Raw genomic sequence first — 23,480 nt, forward strand, 5'->3', positions numbered from 1 at the left:
TTATAACATACACAAAAAATAGAGTTCATGTAGCCACAAATTGGATATTTATACATGAGGTTAAATGAGGTTAACTGAAGAAAAAAAGGGTTGACTTTATTTGACTGCTTCATTTATTAATATAATAATTCTTAACATATATATATTAAGCAAGAATGGCTTTCTTTGAAGGGAGTAAGGTAAATGTCCCTATTGTGAGACAGGGTTAAGCGTACTAAAAAGTAAATTAAGCTATTCAAAACTAAAAAATACGTATAAGTGGGACATTTTTTGTATTATAATATAAAATGACGTGTTTTGGCAATAAAAAATTAATTTTAGTGTATAAATAAGATAGCAGTAATAATTTAATTTCAAATAATGGAGAAAAATATGAGGTACCGATTAATGGCACATCAAAAAATAGGATGGCCCAGTTGTCCCACTTCGTTAGTCCCAGTTTATGGGACATACAAAAACTGTTATATTTAACCTACCGTGATAAAAAAATTTGTTGTATCTACTAAAAATTAATAATAAGTTGAATAATATAAAAAAGTTCATTCCACAAAATCACAATCTTCTATAATTTAATAAAATAAGCTCAAAGGAAAATTAAAATAAAGATTTCAAATAATTGTCGGAAATACTAATAATTCTTAGTGATATTCAAACTTGATTCATTTATCTATATAATTTACATTAGAATTTAAATAAATAAACAGTATTCTGCACGACAATAAACTTTAAATTTTGACAAACAACAAAATATTAAGAGAACAAAATCTATTAATCTTGTTATACCTACTTTTCTTATTTAATTCTTTTTTTAATATCTTTGATTTGTTCTTGTAACTTTTTTAAGCCTCTTCTACTTTTTTTATCTCTAGTAATTGTTTTTTTTTCTCCCTTCTTTTTATAAAATAAAATCAATACACACCATATAATAAAGTAAAAGTTACAATAAAACAATAGAATTGAGGATTTCAAATCAATAAGTCGATTGTATAGTCTAATTATCTGAACGTAAAAAGTGTGCGATAAACTAATTACTGTAATAAAATACATCGTGGATATTAAAAAATTGTTTGGAGTGAAAAAAATCATAAACTAAAAAATTTGTAGAATAAATTTGTTTTTCATACATTTAACTTTATTTACACCTTTAAGGCTACTTTTTTTCTATTTTTCTGTCAGTCTTTTCTCTCTTCTTTTTTTTCACTTTTCAACTTTTCAATAAATATTGTTAATTAAGTAGGTAATTACAAAATAAAGAGTTCTATGACTGCTTACTTTTGAGGTTATGTGGACGATTTATTACTACATGCCAATAATTAACTTACTATGAAGCTGGATATCAATTACAATAACTTCAAAATTGATTAAAATACACTGTATTTACTTTGACATAACAGAATAAAAGATTTGCAAGTAAAAACAATAACTTTGCTGTGTCTCATTTATCGGGCTGAAGGTATAAATATAAAGTTTACGTAAATACGGTACATGCATTATGCTGTACCATTAACTGTATCTTCAAATTTTAGATGTACATATATTGAGACATGGTTATAAATAAAAAATCCGCATTAAAAATACTGATCTCTGTTTTTAAATATATTTAGGAATACCTAAGTTCATGAAAAAAGAACATATCTTAACAAAGAATTTAATTTAATTAAGAAAAAACTCAGTAAAGTGAAAGTCAAAATAAGTGCTGATTATAAAGGTATAAGAATAGAGGAGAAAAGGGGGCGTGATATGCGACAGCAGACTGGCAGTTATGTTATTGGTCGAGTCCTACATGAGATTAAATCAACTGTAGGGTTCAGGACGAAGAAGTAGCCAATAACGTGGCTTTGGCAACAAGGACAGATGCCCCATTACACTTAATTATGCTGTCGCTGACGCTAATGGGCTAGTATAGTGCTTTTTCCCACTATTCTTATACCTCCAAGGTGCTGATTCATGTGTCCCATAGTACTACAATGGCAGAGTTGCAATAAACATTTTTTTCGTAATATTCCATACGTACTATGGCATTGAAAATAAGATATGTGATAAATGTTTCCACGTATAATATAACGAAATTTTTTTACAATCTTGTATTGGGATTATGCCTCTACCACGTGACCTCAATATATACATGACTAATATAGAGGAGAAATAAAACAGGTCTTACGGGAGGAATCTTGTTTTTATTTTTTTTTCGCTCATAAAAAGATATTGAGCTTAAAAAGGTTGTTAATTCCATGTTACTGACATTAAGAGAGTTACGTAGTTATTTTTTTCCTTTGGTGAATTCGTTTATGAAGATTGAAACAGCGTTTTGAACGTATACGGAGTGCCGTTAACCTTACTTTGAGCTATTTGTTTACTTCTGAGCACCAGCAGCAGAAGCAGCAATAGCGCTACAAAGTAGGGTTAACTCTTTTTGTGTATCATGAGGTTTTTTTCCATCGATAAATATGTCAAGATCGTCACTTTTGGTCTATCTTGCTTCCTTTTCAAGATATGAACAGGTTTATATCTGTCACTGTCACTGTCACTGTCATTATTACAACTGATAATAAGTATAAGGTTTAAAATCAAATATCAAATAAAATCTACTTAATCTAATAAAATCTATGATAATTGAAAAAAAGTAATAAGATTTAGCTATCAATGTGTTTTAATTTTGTTTGCAATTCGCTTATTTGGTTCTACAAATCTTTTTGTAATTTTATCTTCTCTAAAATTTCTTCTCGGGATTTATTTTTTTGTTCAATTTCATTAATTTTTTTAGGTGTGTAACAAGTTGGGCCTTTTTTTTCGATTCTAGTTTGTTGTTTTATAAAATTTTTTTCTTGCTTGATTAATATGTCGTTTTCTCTTTTTATTTAAAACATTTTTGTTTCTCTCTGATCTCATTTTTTTTTCTGCTGCTGTTTCCAATTTAACAACTTTATTTTTTTTTTCTTTACTGATTTTTTGCCACAGAAGATCTGATATAACTGATGGAGTTTTAGTTATACTCTTCTTTTTGATTACTGATTGAAAAATATCTTCAGAAGGCCAAGTCAAATACTGAGCAAGAGGCTTTAGTGGTTGATGATTTTGTTAGGTTAGATTGCTGTACCTTACCGAATCACTGCCAGTAATTCAACAGTAGCGACAAATATTGTACCAAATACTGGCATCAATATTTAAAAAAGAAAAAACATTCAAAATTAATTTTCTTTGCATTTATCGAAAAATTGAGGTTTTTCTTAATTCAATAAATTGTTTCTTATGTGATTTTGCCATGTTTATTAATAAAAATACCATTGAAAGCAAGTCGCTTTTTGCTGTAAAATTTAATTTTTTGGGAGAGAATCACAGACCTGTCTATGATATCATTGATAAAATAATTAAAATTTATGTTTCGTACTTATATGCGATTGAATAATATTTGTGCAGTTATTTACTTTACGAAAAAATTTTTTTTTGTATATTCATCATTATAAAATAATTTTGTATGTATTTATTTCTATGGACTGCCAGTAATTGGAGCAGTGCCAGTAATACCCACAGTTACCCTACTTTTCGGCAATTTCTTTGTCTTGTACTTTGGTTTTATCGAAATGAGTATATTTATTGAAAAATTGGCCGTTGAAAAGCGTTGATTTTTTAGAGGCCCTTATAGCTCTCTACCCTAAATACGCTACCAACCGCCCAAGCCACCTTAATATGAATAATCCTATCAATTAATACAAGTTATAGAGCGGCGTTAGCTCAGTGGTAAGCGTGCTTGCTACTGATACAACGCTGTTCTAGGGGTCGTGGGTTCGATTCCCGGTAAGTGCAGATTTTTTCAAAAACTGTTTTCACCGGAAAAAGTTCCTATGTAACCCCGGCTGTTTCGGGGCAGGTTTTTCCGTGAAATTTTCCTTCAGAGTAATTCCAGGGTTTTTTCCTTGCTCCACAGGTCTTCGGGCCTGGGTGAATGCGAAACAGTGTTAGGGCTTAATAGGTAGGGATTAGCGGGCCCGATGCCAGGCAGGGATCGCCGGCCTTACCAGCGAGGAGTGGCCCCTGAAACATGGGGCTTCTCCGGGGATGCTAATTAGCCTGGATCCGATGCTTCGGACCCAGGCTACACAGTGGCGAGTTGACCCGATGCACTTCCCTCCGGTGCAGAGAGTGTCAGCTTAACTGACAAGGTGTGTTACACCGAAGATACTTCCACTGTGCATATGGTATGATTTGTATGGTATCAATTAAAGAGAAGATTTAATGGGTGTGGCAATACACCCCCACACATAGGTGGTGAGTGGGTGGCCCCGGCGACTGGGCCAATAGGCTGTCGCGGTAACCCGATATAAAAAAAAAAAAAAAAAATTAATACAAGTTGTAATAATACAAATATCGAATAAATTACCCATTAGGGTTCTTAAATGTTACATATCAGTCATAACATAAACATAATTTGGTTAAGAATTCTTCTGTTTCAAAATTGTTTTATTAAGAAAATAATTCAACTTTTACATTAAAGTATAAGAATTTGCTTGTAAAAGAAAGTGATCAACATAGTTTGAAAAAAGTAGTTTTATAATACTATGAACTAGAAAACTTCTGATTATGTGTTTGGTTATGCAAAACTATATACGCTTTAAACAAATCAACTTAGCGTAGATCTTGTGAATATCTACTAACAGCTTTTAGTATAGATTAATAGGATTATCATAATACATAACAACTACCTTTCTGGACACATATAGTCTTTCATTTATCAAGAATTATTTTTTATGTAAGCTTTATTTAATTGATTCAATTTCTTTCGAATACATAAAAAATGGTATTTTCTAAAAAAGTAATGATGCGTCAATAAAATTTACTAAATAACAAAAATAAAAGGTCAGGTGAGTTAGATCTGTATTAAATAAACATTTTTTAAGCATTCTTTTAGCCTTTTAGAGACTATGGTATCTTATTCTAAAATAATGTACCCAAAGAAGTACCTATTCTTCTGTAGTAAAGCCTCCTATCATGAAATAATGTAAAAAATCCATAATTACTGACGAAAAATAGTTTTTCAAGTCTTACTGCAATTTTTCAGAATGTTATTGGCTTTTCTTATTATTAATCACAAATTACAATGTTCAGGTACATACGAGGGTACATATATTTGAAGTGTGTTAGTAAATGATTGCAATAATTCAATTGATTAGCTTTGACTAAAGTACTTTTTTAGTTTATCTCAAATGTAATAAATCTGATTTCATCGTTTGTTGATGAAAGAATTTTTTCGACTTTAGAAAAAGGAATGATATATCACATCAAGCAAGCTTAAATTCAATATCTCAGTGGTTATGAATACATTTTGTAGTCTTCAGGATTTATTTTTAACAGAACATCATTAATAGAACAAGCTTTCAATACATTATTTTTTAACTCTCCCGTACTTTTAACATTCCCAAATCCATTTATGTTTTTAAAAAATATGTAGCTTCAACTATTTTTTAAGGTTTTCAGTACATCTTTAACCACTAGTCTATTAATTTTACACATCCTAACTGCTGTAAACTGTAGGACAAGCCCCGGAGAATGTCCATAAACATATGTGACTTCAAAAGAGATATCACATGTTCTTCGGATAGCTACGATGGATAAGGCTTCTGCCTCTTTGTAGATTGTTTTGCACCTAAGGGATCAAATCCACTTAATGGTAGATTTTTTTTTTTTTTATTCAATTTATTATTTTTTTCCATTTCTTTTATTTATGTTTCGTTAAAAAAAATATGTATATATATATATATATATATATATATATATATATATATATATATATATATATATATATATATATATATGTACATGATGTAAACATTTTTTTTTGGATACATCAAAATAAATTAGAATTGTTATTTTGATACTTCTTTTAGCAAGGCAATTCCATAATTTAATAGTAATAAAATAACTTTTAAGGATTTTAACATAGTTTGTGTATTTTAAAACTCCTAAGAAATTAAGAACATCCTTTTCACGACAAAAAAAGCCGAAAGCAGAAGAAAACTCATATTTTTACTACGATTATATCAAATATGATCATTACCAGTAAAGTACAACATAAATCCAATTATACGTGAATATTTATCTACGTACATATATTATATTTTTGAGCTTATATTTACATTCCTTATTAATACTTTGTGGTTATTGCATTGACAAAATTCGTACTACATATATGTACAAACATGAAAGTAGCTTCTTTAGTCTTTATAAATAGTGCGTATTTTAGATTAAAGAGTCTGACAGAAACTGATCAAAGCATTTTTCATTTAAGACATATTAGTTTCAACGACTTGTAACTCAGAGTATGGGTTAAAAAAAAAGTTGTATTTTGTATAAACAATTAATTTTTTTACCAATAATAAATTGTTATTGTAATTTTTCCGAAATAGTTACCAAAATTTTTTGACAGTGCGTAAACCATGTACAGTTAACAAAAATATATATATATATATTGGCACTATATGTATTTTATAGATGAATAACTGTTCAAAATATTAAAACTTCACAATTTAAATTGCTCTTTTAATTATCGCAATCGATCAATTAATTTTATATTGTATGCAACACACAATGATTTGCATACATTTATTCGATTGTTGGTAGTTGATAAGATAGACCATCAAAAAACACCTCTAGCCATACAACGCAAGGCAGCTAATTTTTTTTTTTTTTCGTAGTTATAGTAACAGTCGTCTTATCGGTATCTTCAACCACGTGGCATAGGTTGCTTTTATTAAAAAGTTCGCGGAACTCTCACGACGAGTAGCTTAACTTTAAAATCTTTAAAATGCCTTTTTCATAGCTCTACACATTAGTTTTAGAGAATCATAGCTGAATTAATTTATCATAAAGAAGTAAACACTTAAATACAGTAAACAATAGTAGTTTGAATACTTCACGATTTTAGGAATAAAATGGAAAACTAAAATAAATAATTGGTCGATTTTTTCAGGAAACTGTAGATTTTTTAAAGATTTTGCACTACAAATGTATATAAGAATATATATAGTGTCAGTATATATATATATGTATAAATTTTTGTTAACTGTATATGGTTTACGCACTGTCAAAAAATTTTGGTAGCTACTTCGGAAAAATTACAGTAACAATTTATTTCAGGTAAAAAAATTAATTGTTTATACAAAATACAACTTTTTTTTAATCCATACTCTGAGTTACAAGTTGTTAAAACTAATATGTCTTGAATGAAAAATGCTTTGATCAGTCTCTGTAAGACTCTTTAATCTATAATACGCACTATTTATAAAGACTAAAGAAGCTACTTTCATGTTTGTACATATATGTAGTACGAATTTTGTCAATGCAATAACCACAAAGTATTAATAAGGAACGTAAATATAAGCTCAAAAATATAATATATGTACGTAGATAAATATTCACGTATAATTGGATTTATGTTGTACTTTACTGGTAATGATCATATTTGATATAATCGTAGTAAAAGTATGAGTTTTCTTCTGCTTTTGGCTTTTTTTGTCGTCAAAAGGATGTTCATAATTTCTTAGGAGTCTTAAAATACACAAACTATGTTAAAATCTTTAAAAGTTATTTTATTATTATAAAATTATGAAATTGCCTTGCTAAAAGAAGTATCAAAATAACAATATTAATTTATTTTAATGTATCCGAAAAAACTGTTGACGTCATATATATATGTATGTATATAGATACATTTTTTCAACGAAACATTAATAAAAGAAATGAAGACAAAATGATAAATTGAATAAATAAAAAAAAAATCTACTATGGAGTGGATTTGAACCCTTAGATGCAAAACAATGTTCATGGACATTCTCCGGGGCTTGTCCTACAGTTTACAGCAGTTAGGATGTGTAAAATTAATAGACTAGTGGTTAAAGATGTACTGAAAACCTTAAAAAATAGTTGAAGCTACATATTTTTTAAAAACATAAATGGATTTGGGAATGTTAAAAGTACGGGAGAGTTAAAAAATAATGTATTGAAATCAAAAGTCTGTGTATGTAATTAATGAGCATTTAGTTCCACGATTTAATTAAATAAGATGTATAGATAACATTGAAGCCAGAGCGAGAGCAAGTCAGCTCAATATATACATAGCATGTACTCGGTTGCAGAGTCAAAAGACTCTTAAAAGAAAAAAACTCGTGTCGTCGCTGGCTTTGGCTGTGCGCTCAGCTATATATACAGCTATATAGCTGACATTTTCACTCCTCTCCTAGTATGCGCACATTCAGTATACCCCTTCTACGCGTCTCCAAAATGCGCCAATATGAGCTCTGCGAACTCCGCGAGCAACTTGCTAATTTCGACTTAAAAAAAATACCCAAAACTGTGGAATCGTTAGCAACGTTTGCAACCGCTTTGTAAAAAACTGTCGGATCAAGCAGTTTTGCAAAAAAAAATAAATTTGATACCGTCGTGCGAGAGACATAAAAAGTATCTCATCCACCCTTTGTAGTGTGTCTATACTATCAAAATTGATATCGATCGTTTGCAATTTAATTGTCGTTTATGTTGAACAGTTGCAAATTGTCATATTTTTATGTATAGCAGGTAAAATAATTATTTTTGTCGAATGTGGAATGTGCGATTTTTTCTCAATACAATAATACATAATACGTATTGCTGCGCATGCGCCGTGTATACAGTTCCACTAGCGATGGGATATAGTTCCGGCCAGATTTGGGAATTCTCTAGGACCCAACCTCTCTGACGTGGGAAATCACTAGATCAAAAAAAAATTAGTACCAAAGGTGACGCGCGAGATTCAAATAAGGTCCAATAACACAAGCATCCATCACCTGATGACCCGGGGCGCTCACTGGCCACTCTTTTAAATAAATAATTATTAATAACACCAGCGCCTGTCACCTGATGACCCACGGCGCTTACTAGCCACTCTTTTAAATAAATAATTATTAATAACACAAGCGCTTATCACCTAAATACCCGGGGCGCTTACTGGCCACTCTGTTAAATAATCAATTAATAATAACACAAGCGCCTATCACCTTTTGACCCGGGGCGCTTACTAGCTACTATTGAATAATAAATTATCAAGTAATTACAAGAGCGCCAATTAAAAAGATCTTTGTCGTACTAGATAGGCAATCAAAATTGTGATATAATTAATGTGTTATCGATCAACTTTTTATCATTTAATAGTGTTGCAAACAAGTGTCCTGGATCCTCAGGAAGAAGGTGCTTGACATACTTATTAATAATTATTTATTTACTAGATTTGCAATTAGCGCCCCAGGTAATACGGTGATAGGCGCTTGTGTTATTTATTAATAATTATTTATTTAACAGAGTTTCCAGTAAGCGCCCCGGGTCAAAAGGTGATAGGTGCTTGTGTTATCAATAATTATTTATTTAACAGAGTGGCCAGTAAGCGCCCCGGGTCATCAGGTGATAGGCGCTTGTGTTATTTACTAATAATAATTTATTTAACAGAGTTGCCAGTAAGCGCCCCGGGTCAAAAGGTGATAGGCGCTGGTGTTATTAATAATTATTTATTTAAAAGAGTGGCCAGTGAGCGCCCCGGGTCATCAGGTGATGGATGCTTGTGTTATTGGACCTTATTTGAATCTCGCGCGTCACCTTTGGTACTAATTTTTTTTTGATCTAGTGATTTCCCACGTCAGAGAGGTTGGGTCCTAGAGAATTCCCAAATCTGGCCGGAACTATATCCCATCGCTAGTGGAACTGTATACACGGCGCATGCGCAGCAATACGTATTATGTATTATTGTATTGAGAAAAAATCGCACATTCCACATTCGACAAAAATAATTATTTTACCTGCTATACATAAAAATATGACAATTTGCAACTGTTCAACATAAACGACAATTAAATTGCAAACGATCGATATCAATTTTGATAGTATAGACACACTACAAAGGGTGGATGAGATACTTTTTATGTCTCTCGCACGACGGTATCAAATTTATTTTTTTTTGCAAAACTGCTTGATCCGACAGTTTTTTACAAAGCGGTTGCAAACGTTGCTAACGATTCCACAGTTTTGGGTATTTTTTTTAAGTCGAAATTAGCAAGTTGCTCGCGGAGTTCGCAGAGCTGCCAATATGGACATTTCCACGTGAATCCACTCTTCTCATACCCCTACCATGCTTCTCAAATAAAAATAAAATGTGCGCCTGGTTCGGCTGCTTGGCCGCGGTGGGGCGCTCGAACCACTGGAAAAAAGTGGGCACACTCCGTAGCATGGCAGTCAGCAATCTCCCTACTAATCCCTGGTTAGGCTCCGCAGCCACTGGACCACAATACATGATGTCCGCGCGAGTATGGATAAAGTACATGTGGGAACGTATACTGTTTATCATACACACAATAAAGTTAAAAAATGAAAAGTTCTTCTGTGGACCACGGTATTAACAACGGGTAGTTAGTCGATTCAAAATTAAGTGTCGGCATGTATCAATTTTTAACCATGATAAATCAAATTATATGTTTCTCTTAATATTTACATTCGTATACCCTTAAATTTGAAACTTAATAGGCGTATATAGTTATAAACGTCGTACGAAATTACTTTCAAACACAGTAATTTTTACTACACCTAATAGTAATGCAGTGGAATGAGAAATTTTAGTATGTCACATAGCAAATCTTACTTTAGAATGTGGTATGTTTTAAAACGATTATAATAAAATTTACTATGTTGTGTAGCAAAAATTTAACGATAACAATTTTCACTATGTTGGACATCGTAATTTTTATTATGCCGTGAAATAATTTTTTGTAGGGCTACTGCATAATAAAAATTATTTAAAATACAATAAAATTTATTTTGAACGTCATAATTCTGCGTCATCAGGTGAGTATAGCTCAGCTTTCCTAAAAATATAGTAATTTTTAGTACAGTTGTAATACTTTTATTTAACACTACTTTTCTCAGTGTATTTTCACTTTAATTATGTATGATTTTCAGACAGTGTAATAGTTTGAGTATCATATGAATAAGTATGCTGTGCTAAAAAAAAAAAAAAATTTAACTTCTCTAGATTCAAATTTGACAACTTGGTGAGGCTGCTAACGTAGTTGGAAGAAGAAAAGTTATTAACACTGTGTAAGGGCCTCAGAAAATTTTCAAAAATGTTCAACGTACACCAAACTTATCTTACTTTTTTTTGTTAAAAGGTAAATTTCATGGTGATATTATTTTTTTCTCATTTCACATATTACTGCTTTAACATTATGACTTATAAACTTAGGTGTGCCTAGCAAGGTTCTTTATTTGGATAACATGAAACATGTACTACCTAAATATATATTGACCTACATATACCAACTAAACTTACAACATTTCACAATACTATTTGTTCATAGTTTTGAATGATGAGATAGTTCTTAACATATCGAATTTTTTAGAAGCAGTTTAAGGAAGTTTACTTGCTAAGAGAATTAACGTCAATATATTGATAATACGTCAAACATAGGTGAATTAGTGTATGAAAAACCTTTGATCACAATTTCAAGTCACTGTATAGCTTATAAAGTGAGATATTGATAATTTTATTTTTGAACTTTTAACGTGCAGTCTTGTGAGAATCAGTACTGTTCTGATACATAACCTGCAATATCTAGATAATCGACTTCAAGATTTGATTCGAAATTTTTTTGAAAATAGCTAAAAACTTGGTGATTACGTTACTATAGTCTCATCTACATTTATGGCTTATGGAATGAGCAATAAATGAGTGAATAAAATAATTCTCCCTGGACAGCTACTGTTAGTACGTCACGTTATATCTGTATATATAGTCATACAGGTTACAACAAAGCTGATCTTGTGGGTCAAAAAGGTTGGGTACGAGTGAACTTTCTTAAATCGACTATGAACTAATACCTTGCAGGGATGTGGATGAAATATTTTTTGGACTTTGATAATATACATGCCATTAAACGTATTATTTTTCAAAATTTTCAGCATATAGTTTTAACGAACTGATATAGTAGATTTTGTACCTGATGGTGCATGTCTGAACCGTAAGCACTAGGCCTTTTAATTGTCATTTTTTTAGTTGGATGCGCACCAGATGCCAGCTCTATTTTTTCTACTAAGGGTACAGTAAACGTCCAAAGGTTAAAAAAAATTTCAAAGTAGGAAAAAACCATTAATGCTTTTCGCTCATCATTTATCCCATACCCTGTTTTAAGTATATTTCTTAATGTTTTGAAGTACGTTATAATTGGCATAAGTGCCGTTGGATTATATTTGACATATACCCTGTAACTTTCAGTGCAAATATTTTTGTGTAGGTTAGTACTTTATTAAATGTAATGGAGTCGTAGATCGAGATTCACCTCAAAAAATTCCCTTCCCTTTCTAGCGAGAAAGCGTCAACAGGAGACATAGTGAGTGGGGGCAGCAACGAGAGTAAAAGTAAGCGGAAAATGAGGATTGATGAGTAGTCGAGGTTAAGATGGAAGTGATCTTCCCGCTTTCTCTTTCTTTCTACTTTGTTTTGGCTACCTGAGCAAACGAGCACGTGCTTAACCAATGCAGCTTCGCAGCCATCTTAGGTACTCGCTCAGCGAAAAATCTCGGACAACGGGTGTGTTTGCCAACCGGCGTCCGTACGTTGAGGAAAGAGAAAGCGGTAGCAGTAGTGTCCGTCGATTACGCAAGCTCCTCGCGTGTGCAAGAAAAGTGAAAGCAGAAAGAGAACGGGATGTTGTAGTATGGGCCAGGAGCGAGAGCATTCACAGAACCAATGAAAAAATCAATAAAAGTACAGGAAAACTTACCTTAAAATAATCGAACATGATTTGGCTACTGCTCATAACTGCTGTTGACATAATCGTATGTTTTAAATTGCTTAATTGTTTCTCTTGGCTGTTTTTGTTCTCGCTGATGTGCTTAATGATATTTCAAGACGCACAGCACTGCTGTTCTGCTCACTTAACTGGTGCTACAATGTAGAAGTACAGCTAAATCAACAGATGTCTTATTGCTTATTCACTGAGCACTTATGTACACATCACTGGGATAACCGAGGGGATAACCAGGGATGCTGCCTAGGCAGGACACGTTACGTATATTTATATACTAATCCAGATATATATGTATGCATGTATGTACGTATGTGTATGTAGGTCTATATCAACAAGTATGTCTGTCGTGTGTGTGTGTGTGTGTGTGCGCGCGCGCGTGTATGTCCACGCGTAAACGTACAGCACACTTACGATTTCTTTAAGGGGCTGACAGCACTAACGTTGAGTGAACTGAGGTGAGGAGCGAGTGCACTGCTCCGGTCTGACTTCCACTGTTTGACGACAATAACTATATCATCATTGTATTTTGCCAAGTCAAAAGGTCAAATGGCAACTTATTAGCCATATACCTTTAACTTTAAGGGATCTCGTGCATGTAGAATAGTCTTCGTAGGCTGATTGATCGTTTCACAGTGTAGTCTCAGTGTATGTAAAAATTTACAATTTTTTTTATTGAACTGCACCAGTCTAGACCAAAGCAGGGAAAGAAAAGAAGCTCTCAACTCAACGCTTATTTGCTGTTCGCAAGTGAATTCCACACTGCTGCGTCTAAAGCACTTTCTCTTGCATGAACCTGCGTTGTGGTCGTCTGTTTGAGCCGTGAATCCTTCTCTCATCACTGTAAGTTATATGAGCAGAGGCAGCGCAACAGCGGCAATCTGATTAACACTCTTCTATTCCCTGTGTTACTGCTTTGGGTATATCTCTTCCCTTGCGGTTGGACGTTGCGCTCCCTCTTTCCCCCACTGGCTACTCGGCTTCATTATGATCACGTCACCATTGCACCACTATATAATACGATGCAGAGTATCAGATCAGTTTCTCTATGAAAAAAAAAAAAAAAAAACCACTATTTTCTTCTTAGCATATTAAAAAATAAGTCCGGGTCATAACATGAAATTCGTTGGAGAAAATATTTGGATTCATTTTTTTTTGCATTATTTTATATAAAATTATCTCCCAACAACGAGTTTGCATGTTGCCAGGTCCAACAGTTCGTCCAAAATTGTTTAAACAATTTGTTTCAACAAATTTGCAAAAATTTTTATTTTGACTCGGAAAATTTTTTTTACTATCTTTAGACTATAAACAAAAAAAGTCTGATGTAACTTTTATCTAAAGTTGTTACTTTCTGAGATATTAATTATTTAAGTTTGAAAAAATGCCAAAATAGCTATTTTCATCTACAAAGAACGTTACGAAAAACCAACAATTTTCAAGTTGCCAAAGTTCTTAAATACTCTATAAACATCTTTGAACATACTTATTTCCAAAGCGTTTTAGACTCTCATTTTATTGTAACCCTTTTTTTTCCAACTCTGTTTTAGGTTCTCTAAAGCTACGAAAAAGTATTTCTATACATGAAGGTCCACGTCTCTCGTTCGTAATATACTTTGGAGAGCCTAAAACAGAGTTAAAAAATAAGGGGTGTTACAATAAAATAATAGTCTAAAATGCTTAGGCAATATGCTCAAAGTTGTTTATAGAGTATTTAAGAACTTTGGCAACTTGAAAATTGTTGGTTTTTCATAACGTTTTTCATAGATGAAAATAGCTATTTCCGCCCTCGGGTGGTTTTGGGAGGCTGGTACTTCCTCGGGCAAAAAAGCAGTTTTCCGATACTCGTTCGAAAAGTCTCCTTTACGAACCTCGTTACGGACCTCGCCTTCGGCTCGGGCCGCAAACCTCTCGGTTCGCAAACAAAGACTTTTCAAACTCGTAGGAAAACTACTATTTCCGCATTTTTTCAAACTTTAATACTTGATATCTCAGAAAGTATCAACTTTAGATGAAAGTTGCAACATACTTTTTTTGTTTATAGTCCAAAGATAGTAAAAAAAATTTTTCCATGTCAAAATAAACAATTTGCAAAATTTTTTTTAAAAAATTGCTTAAACAATTTCAGACGAACTGTTGGACTTGACAATATGCAAATTCGTTTTTAGGAGATAATTTTGTATAATATAATGCAAAAAAACTTAATCCAAATATTTTCTCTAACGAATTCCAGATTACGACCTGGACTAAATTAAAGAAATGAAGTGAAATCTTGTTAAAAGAACAAACATTAAACATACGTTTTGTTGTGTGTGACATTGTAGTATACAAAGAAAAAATTAAGAGCTTTAAAAAAGTACTGGAAATAAGTAATCATGTCTTAATATTAAGGTCAGGAATTGAATAAAAAAAAAACTCTAACGCTAGCCTTAATTTTTATAATGCAAACTGTTGATAATAACGATTTTTCATATAAATATAAAAATTTTATGAAAATGGAGGTAAAAGTGACACCTTGAGAAAGATCATTGAATAAATAGTTTTGAGTACATGTTACATTTAAAGTAAGAAAAAAAGAAAATGAATCCGTTTGAAAAAAAGTACGTACTTTAACATAACTACTTGTCGATCGTATAAATAAAAAAACTTGAAAATACGTTGTCCAAAAAATAAATGCATAATTTTTTGTTTTTGTTGGATCCCATCTCGCTCAGGAGTCAGAGGTAATAAAACGTTTCCGCCTTCTAACCTCAAAATAGCAATTTCGCCACTTGATTTTGGGTTCTCATGTGGAAAAATAGTATACAAAACTCGTTCGAAAAGGCTTCTTTACGAACCTCGTTACGGCCCTCGCCTTCGGCTCATGCCGTAAACCTCCTCGTTCGTAAATCGAAGCCTTGCAAACTCGTACGTAATATACTATATCAGATTAGCTCAACAAGTTACCAAAAGTTTCGCTCTTATACAATATACATATTGAAGAGGCTATCTATCATGGAATGTACAAGAACTCTGAATGATACATTTTTAAAGTTCAGATAGCGCTGAATCCAATGATATCTTTATTTATGTGGGTTCGCGATCAAACTTCCGAGATGAATCAATTCAAAGTTAGCTTTTTTCGAGCTCGCTTAACACAGCCTCATATGGCTGAAGGCCTGATGCAAACTTTTGGCGATCAATTAAACTATCAAAATGGAATATACAAGCAATGTAATGTTCGTAAATACCGTCCCTTTTGACCAGTTTTTGGTAATTACATTTGTAACTCCACCAGTAAACACACTTGTTCGTACGTTTAGAATTCCACTTGAAATTTCACTTGGAATTACTTATGGGGTTTTGGTTTGGAGAAGCCATTAGTAATTCCAAGTGGTATTACAAGTAACAATTAAATTTGTTTTTTTTTATGGGCAAAAAAGTTTTAAAAAAGCATTTCATGCAATATCATGAACTTACCAAGTGCTACCATGCATATAGTAACACTAAAACAAAGGGGTTCAAGTATTTTTTCTTGAATTCTAGAAAAATTAATTTTGTAGTTTTTTTTTATTTTCCTTAAAACTAATTAAATCCCTCTGTTTTAGTGTTACCATACGCATGGTAATTCCTATTAAGATAATGAACTTGTATTAAATTGTTTTTTTAACCTTTTTTGCCGATAAAAACAAATCAAATATAATTATTGATACTTTTAATACCACTTGAAATTCCACTTGGAATTACTGATGGCTTCCCCAAACCAAAACCCCATAAGTAATTCCAAGTAAAGTTTCAAGTGACCTTCCAAATGTATTTACAAGTGTGTTTACAGGTGGAGTTACAAATGTAATTACAAAAAACTGCTCAGAAAGGGTAAAGTTGAGATTGTCATGTTTAGGAAACCCGGTGACTTAAGGTGGTTCATGCCGTGTCAATCTCAATATGACGTACAAAAAAAGAAAAGAATGTTATAAACAAATGAATACCTAAAAAATGATAATTTTTGACACGCTTCAAGTTGTAAAATAATATGTTTATTAATTTATATTAGTATGAAAAAAGTTTCGCCGGTGACTCGCAGTGTGTGTGCAGACCGGAAACTCTTGTTGTCTGCTGAGCTGCTGATGTGTGTATATGTTTATAACTAGAAGCCCAACTATGACTATAAGCATTTCACAACTATAGCTATTGTAACAACGTTTATAAATTATAAGCAAAGAGGAAAATAAATGTGTTGAACATGTATCATTATACACTATTCCTCATTACTGGCAATACTTTACTTCAAATTATTACATGGAGTAATATATAATATTATTAGTAGTACTAAATAAGTTATTATTGTAAAATTGCATATATTTACAAGAGAGAAATAAACCAAAGAATTGTATTGGGAATTTTCGATAGAAAGGTACATCATATGATCGTTCATGTCACTGCTAAAAAAAAATCAGCTGATTTGTCAGCTGATAAATCAGCTGATTTCTGATGCCAAATCGTCAGCTGATTTTTTGTCTGTGCAAAAAACTACAAGTCCCATTAGTGTGAAAAAATACAAGTCTCGAGGGAAAATTTTTTTTTGGCCATCATCAGAACTATGCATTATGGGACTTATGCAGTAGAATGAGATAGGTGACACTTGTGAGTTTTTAAAATTCTTCGATAGCAAAAATTACAAGTTCCGTGCGCTGAAAAAGTGTAAGTCCCATCAGTGCGACGAAATATAAGTTCCGAAAAAAAAAATTTTTTTTTGCCATCATCCAAACAAGACGTTTTAGGATACTTACAGTAAAATAAGATAGGTGAAAATTAAGAGGTTTGGAAAATTTTCGATAGCACAAATCACAAGTCCCGGCAGTGCGAAAAATACAAGTCCCAAAAAAAAAAAATACATTTACGAACATCAAAAATCTGCATTTTAAGACATTTACAGTAGAATGAGACAGGTAATAATTAAGAGGTTTGGAAAATTTTCAGTAGTAAAAATTATAAGTTCGGTTGCTGAAAAAATATAAGACCTATCATTGCAAAAAATGCAAGTGTAGACGGAAAAATTTTTTTTCGCCATTATCGGCACCATGCGTTATGAGATATTTATAACATAATAAGAGAGGTGAAAATTGAGAGGTTTGAAAAGTTTTTGAAGGCAAGAATAACAAGTTCCGTGCGCTGAAAAAAATTATCTCCCATCATCGCGAAAAAAACAAGTGCAGGCGAAAATTTTTTTTTTTAAGTTTAAGGTAGTTATATCCCAAACAAAAATAATGATGAGATCTTAATAAAACTTTCCACACAGCTAAATTATTGTCTATTAAGAACTCGATTAGATTTTTGTAAGGCTAGGGTTCCTGGAAAGCAAAATTTTGATATTCACTGTTTTCATACTTTAACATGGATCCTTACGGAGAAATGTGTTTTCCTGGGCCTTAATTGCGTATATCCCACAAAATAATGGTAAACTTTTGACGACATTTTTTTTGTTTATTTCAAAAATGGTTAATGATCTTATTTAATTTTATGAAACATCTTGAGGGTGTCTGTGAGATAAGAAATAAATTCATAAGTGCAGAAAAAGCTGCTAAAGGTTAGTATGTTTTAGCACAAGTGTGAGAGGGATAGATGACATACCAAAGTATAGAATCTGCTGCATTGACAATATCGTGGGATACAACTACCTTAAGTCCCATCAGTGTGACAAAATACAAGTCCCGACGGAAACATTTTTTTTGTCCATTCAAACAATGCGTTTTGGGACAAAATCACAATCGTCACCTATCTCATTCTATTGTAAAAGTCCCAGAATGCATAATTTTAATGATGGCCAAAAAAAAATTTTTCCTTGGGACTTGTATTTTTTCGCACTGTCAAAAAATCAGCTGACGATTTGGCATCAATCAGTTGATTTATCAGCTGACAAATCAGCTGATTATTTTTAGCAGTGGTGTTTGAATTTCGGGCCATATCTGTAAATTTAGACGAACATCCATAACCTGCACTGAATAAAACTTGTGATTAAATATCTTTTTATTTTGTGCTACGAGGTACAATTTTTAACGCACCGTTACGAAAAGGACGACTTCTAGTTTTACAAAAGAATAATTGTATGACTTCCGGTGTCACAATTGTATTCGTCAATAAGAGCCCATGATAAACGAGTGCTCAACAACGATTTTCAAACGTCTCGTTCTCATTATTCGATCCTATAAGCGTATCTGAAATTTTGCAAGGAGGTGTATAAAAGCTTCATAAACAACCTCCCTTAGTTTGGTAGCCCAATTTTTAATTATTGCATGAAAAAATTGATAAAATACCTTAACATGCTATTTTAGTCTGCAGTTACGTCCAGTGCGTGCAGTGACAAACACCGCCTGCTATATTTCCTAAGGCAGCATATACATCTAGCATAAAAGTAAGCTTTTGTCTACAGTGACATCGTATCAATCATCACTAAATTGACTACCACTGTAAGCGATGGAGCCTTCTTAGTGGAATTAAAATAAATAAGCCAATTACGGCCCAGGCACCAATTACTGTATACTTATTAATAATATACAAAATAAGAAAAACAGACTGGAAAATTTGTGTACGCGGGCATTGTATTACGTTTGGACATTATTAACGTTTATTTCATAATTGTATTTTACATTATGCAATACATAATTGTTTAAATGGTATGTAACGAATCTAACCTACAAAACTTTGTAGCCGTTTGCAGTAATTGGTGAGCCTTAGAATGAAAATCTTACAGGAGATACCCACGCAGTAATTAAAGGCGCAGCAACTGGGACTGATTTTATAGCCATTCGCAGTAATACAAGCAATGGATATCAACACTAAAATAATTAATTTAAAAAAAAGTATCATAACATTTTCCTTTAATCACACAAGATGCTGCAGATAACTATATTCTAAAAATACTTTAATTTACATCGAAAAACATAAAGGAATATGTAATTAACACAGTCGAAAATTTTAATCCACTGTACTTGGGTCGTTTTCCCTGATTATAGAATTATTCAAAGGAAGTACATACTTTTGAATGTATTATATTAATGGTACAAGGTTTCCTTGGTTCATTCTTGCAGCCTTGTTACATTAAACAAAAATTGTACGTACAATTTAAAGTGTAAATGTGAAAAGGCTGAAGGAGATATTCACCATGCATTGTGAAAATGCAAATTATTAGATACCCGTGAAAGAAGCACATCTATTGAAAACTTAAAAGTGCTAAAATAGTATCATTTTTACTCCATACTTACACATTGATTTGATTCAGAATAAAAAGTATACAAGCGTAAAGAGATATGTGCGACCTCTTGCTACTGATCAATTTAAGTACATAAATATTTGTCTTTCATTGTTCAGCTGTGTATACTACTTTGGTATTTCAATGTAATCTATAATGGGCTGTATCTAGTCTGTAATATTGTTTAAAAAAAGATTTTTTAATAATAACTATAATAATAATAATAATAATAATAATAATAATAATAATAATAATATTAATAATAATAATAATAATAAAAACGATAGCAATAATAATACTAGGACCTCCAAAAAATTCGAGAAACCTTAACTTTCTTAAGTAAAAACGTTCCTCCAAAAAAAATCAAATTTTTTCAGACATCGTTATAATTTAGGGTCTTGAGAAAACTGTGCTAAGCTTCAAATCATAAATTTAAGCTTAACGAGTTTTAAGAGCGATTTCATAAACAAGACGCGTCTCGTATAAAAAGAACAGCTGGCAGAGATGAGTAGAGAGATTGCTAACGCCAATGCTACGGCGTGAGACAACTTTTTTCCACTGATCGGGGCGACCCGCAGCGGCCAGCTGTCGAACCAAGGCGCACATTTTTTGAGAGTGCGAGACTCGTATCGAAGAGCGTGCGCCTACAAGAAGAGAAGTGGATTCGCGTGGAAATGAGCATATAGGCGCACATTTTGGCGACACGTAGAAGGGGTATACCGAATGTGTGCCTACGAAAAGAGGAGTGGAAATGTTGACTATAGCTAAGTAAATATCTGAGCGCACAGCCAAAGCAAGCGATGACAAGAGTTTTTCTCTTTTGACTGCAACCGAGTATATGCTACATATTTTTAACTGACTCTTAATTGCTCTCTCGCTCTTGCTTGAATGTTATCTATCAATCTTACATTCGATTAAATCGTAAAACTAAATGCTCATATAATTATATGCACAGAATTTGATATCAAAACATTTTTTTTTTTTCCGTACGTTAATACTTAATTTGAAATCTAGTATTATTTTGAAAAAATGTTCGGCTAATTTTTTTAAGGATTACAGTTCAGCTATAACCACTGGCTAATTATTTTTCCTCATCATAATTGTAATGAACTGTAGGACAAGCCCCGGAGGTTATCGATGAACACATGTGACTTTAAGATCTCCTTCCCTCGAAGTTTCGATAGCTAAGGTAGTAAGGGCTTATGCCACTACTGTTCTCGTTTTGCTATCTGAGGATCGATTCCAACTGTTGGAAAATTTTTTTTGTTAACGTGATTCATCATTCTAGTTTATTTTCTTTTTATTTATGTTTTATTTATGTTTTATAAATAACATTAACAAACTCTTTTTTCCCTATACATCGAAATACATTTTTTTAATACTAATTATATTAAATAATTTCATAAGCTGATACTTATCGTTAGCATGGCCATTTCGGAATTTTATAATAATAAAATAATTTCTTAGGATATAAGTATTATTCTTATATTTAAAACTCCAAGCCCATTTCTTCAAGCCTATTCTCATACAGTAATTATTACTCAAACCATGAGAACTGTCTTTCTATTAAGAGCATGCATATGCTCTACGGTACCGGCTTATCTCGATTGCAGTTTTTAATTTGACGTCGCTAAAGCTAGTCGAAAAGAGTTTTCCTTGTCTGAATTACTAAAATTATTGAAAACGAAGAGCGAAAATTATTGCCAAGAAATTCGTAAAGTAGCATTTGCACATTTTTGATGAAACAAAGCAGAAAAATGATGGTTCGGTCCTGATGTATATATACACACGTAGAGATTAGGCATCGTCTACAAGAGAAAAAGATGTTTCGTTCCGAGAGTACGCCAGGGCTCATCAGGGGCTCTATCTCTATCACGACTTTCGATATCTCGCAAAAGTCAGTTTTTTTTTCCGATAATTCTTATACTGCGCATGCGCACAACCATAATTTTATGTAAATTATCGAAAAAAATGCTGACTTTTGCGAGATATCGAAAGTCGTGATAGAGCCCCTGTAGGGGTATCTGTCCCAATTATAAACCTTGTTCCTATCGTGGACCCATTATCACATTATTAATAATAAGTTAAACAAGTGTTTCAATAGCACAATAAATTATTTTTTAAGTTGTTATTTTCTCTCTAATTCACCATAATAATGACAAATAATAGCATTTAAATAATGTTATATCACAAAAATAATATATTAAAAAGTTACACAACGCTTTTGACTATTTTCTTCATCATGCCTTGTTGAAAACCGTAAGATACTCATATTTTTGAAATGCTGTATAAAAAATTAGGAGTATTATTTGAATTCAAAAAATTGTTTAATATATCAATAAGAGTTTTAGAAAAATAATAAAAACAAAATATACTCCTAAAAAGTATATTTATATACATTATTATTAGAGGTTCCACAATACAGCGATGATTATCAGCTCTGTCTCTATTATGGATCCTTTATTCCGCCAGTATTGAGTGCACACATAACCTTCAACTTCATAACTTTGAGCTGTTGTTTTCATTCTAAAAGTAAAGAAAGAACAACAAAAAATACCTCTTAAAAAACGCACCAAGAAGACTAAAGAACCATAACAAAGTCATACAAAATATAAGATTATTATAATTTAAAAAAGTAATAGTAATTATCACAAAATTAGTTTGACATAAAACTTTGTTCTTAAAAACTTATCTCAAAAAGCGCCTAGTCATATATTTTGTTAAAAGTGTGAGAAGTAGTTATTAATAAATCTCAAATGCTTATTTAATTACATACAAATATTTTTTTACATTATGGACAGGGTCTATAATTGGGGGATCCACATAATGGGCAGGGTCCGCATTAGGGGGGTCCACGATAGGTTTAAAGTCCATCGAGGGGCCCGTAATACGAACAAAATTTTTTTTTCTTGTTTCATCATTAAAATAAAAACAACAAAACTTTTTGATAAAAAAAAAATTTTATGTTGTTAAAAAAGAATCAAACGACTTATACGTTATTATACAAGGTGTAGTTCTATTGACCGTTAGATACAAAATAAAGTTGAGCTTAAAGGGTCCTTAATTGGGACAGATACCCTATAAGGCTGATAACGCGCGCGAGCGCGCATGTGTGTGTGTGTATTTACAATAGCTGACTGGCTGCAGAAGCAGATCTCTCCGCTGACCTATATACATATTTCATCAAAAATATGATAAATATGGAACCTATTGGACTAGAGTCACTGGGGCCACCCACTCACCACCTATGTGTATTGCCGCACGCATTTCCAAACTTGTAATTAATATTATACCTAATCATACCACGGTTATAGTATAAGTAGAACACCTTGCCAGTTAAGCTGACACTCTCTGCACCAATGGTTCATCGGGTCCACCCACCACGGTGTAACCTTTCCTCCTCGGAGAAGACTCCGTATTTCAGGACGTCCACTCCT

General features: G+C 32.2%; 1 protein-coding gene across 1 annotated transcript in view; it reads right to left on the reverse strand.

Moving 5' to 3' along the window:
• Positions 1–13,634, reverse strand: part of Tis11 (Tis11 zinc finger protein) — a 105,226-nt gene extending 91,592 nt beyond the window's left edge. The window contains exon 1 of the mRNA XM_014351801.3: positions 12,792–13,634. Within this exon, the coding sequence (XP_014207287.2) occupies positions 12,792–12,842 (51 nt within the window). The 5' untranslated portion in view covers positions 12,843–13,634. The remainder of the gene's footprint in view (positions 1–12,791) is intronic.
• Positions 13,635–23,480: the final 9,846 nt, after the last annotated feature.

This window comes from Copidosoma floridanum, unplaced genomic scaffold (genome assembly GCF_036245765.1).
Source record: "Copidosoma floridanum isolate Cflo_tuat_1 unplaced genomic scaffold, Cflo_Japanese_pri ptg000013l, whole genome shotgun sequence".
Taxonomy (NCBI): Eukaryota; Metazoa; Arthropoda; class Insecta; order Hymenoptera; family Encyrtidae; genus Copidosoma; species Copidosoma floridanum.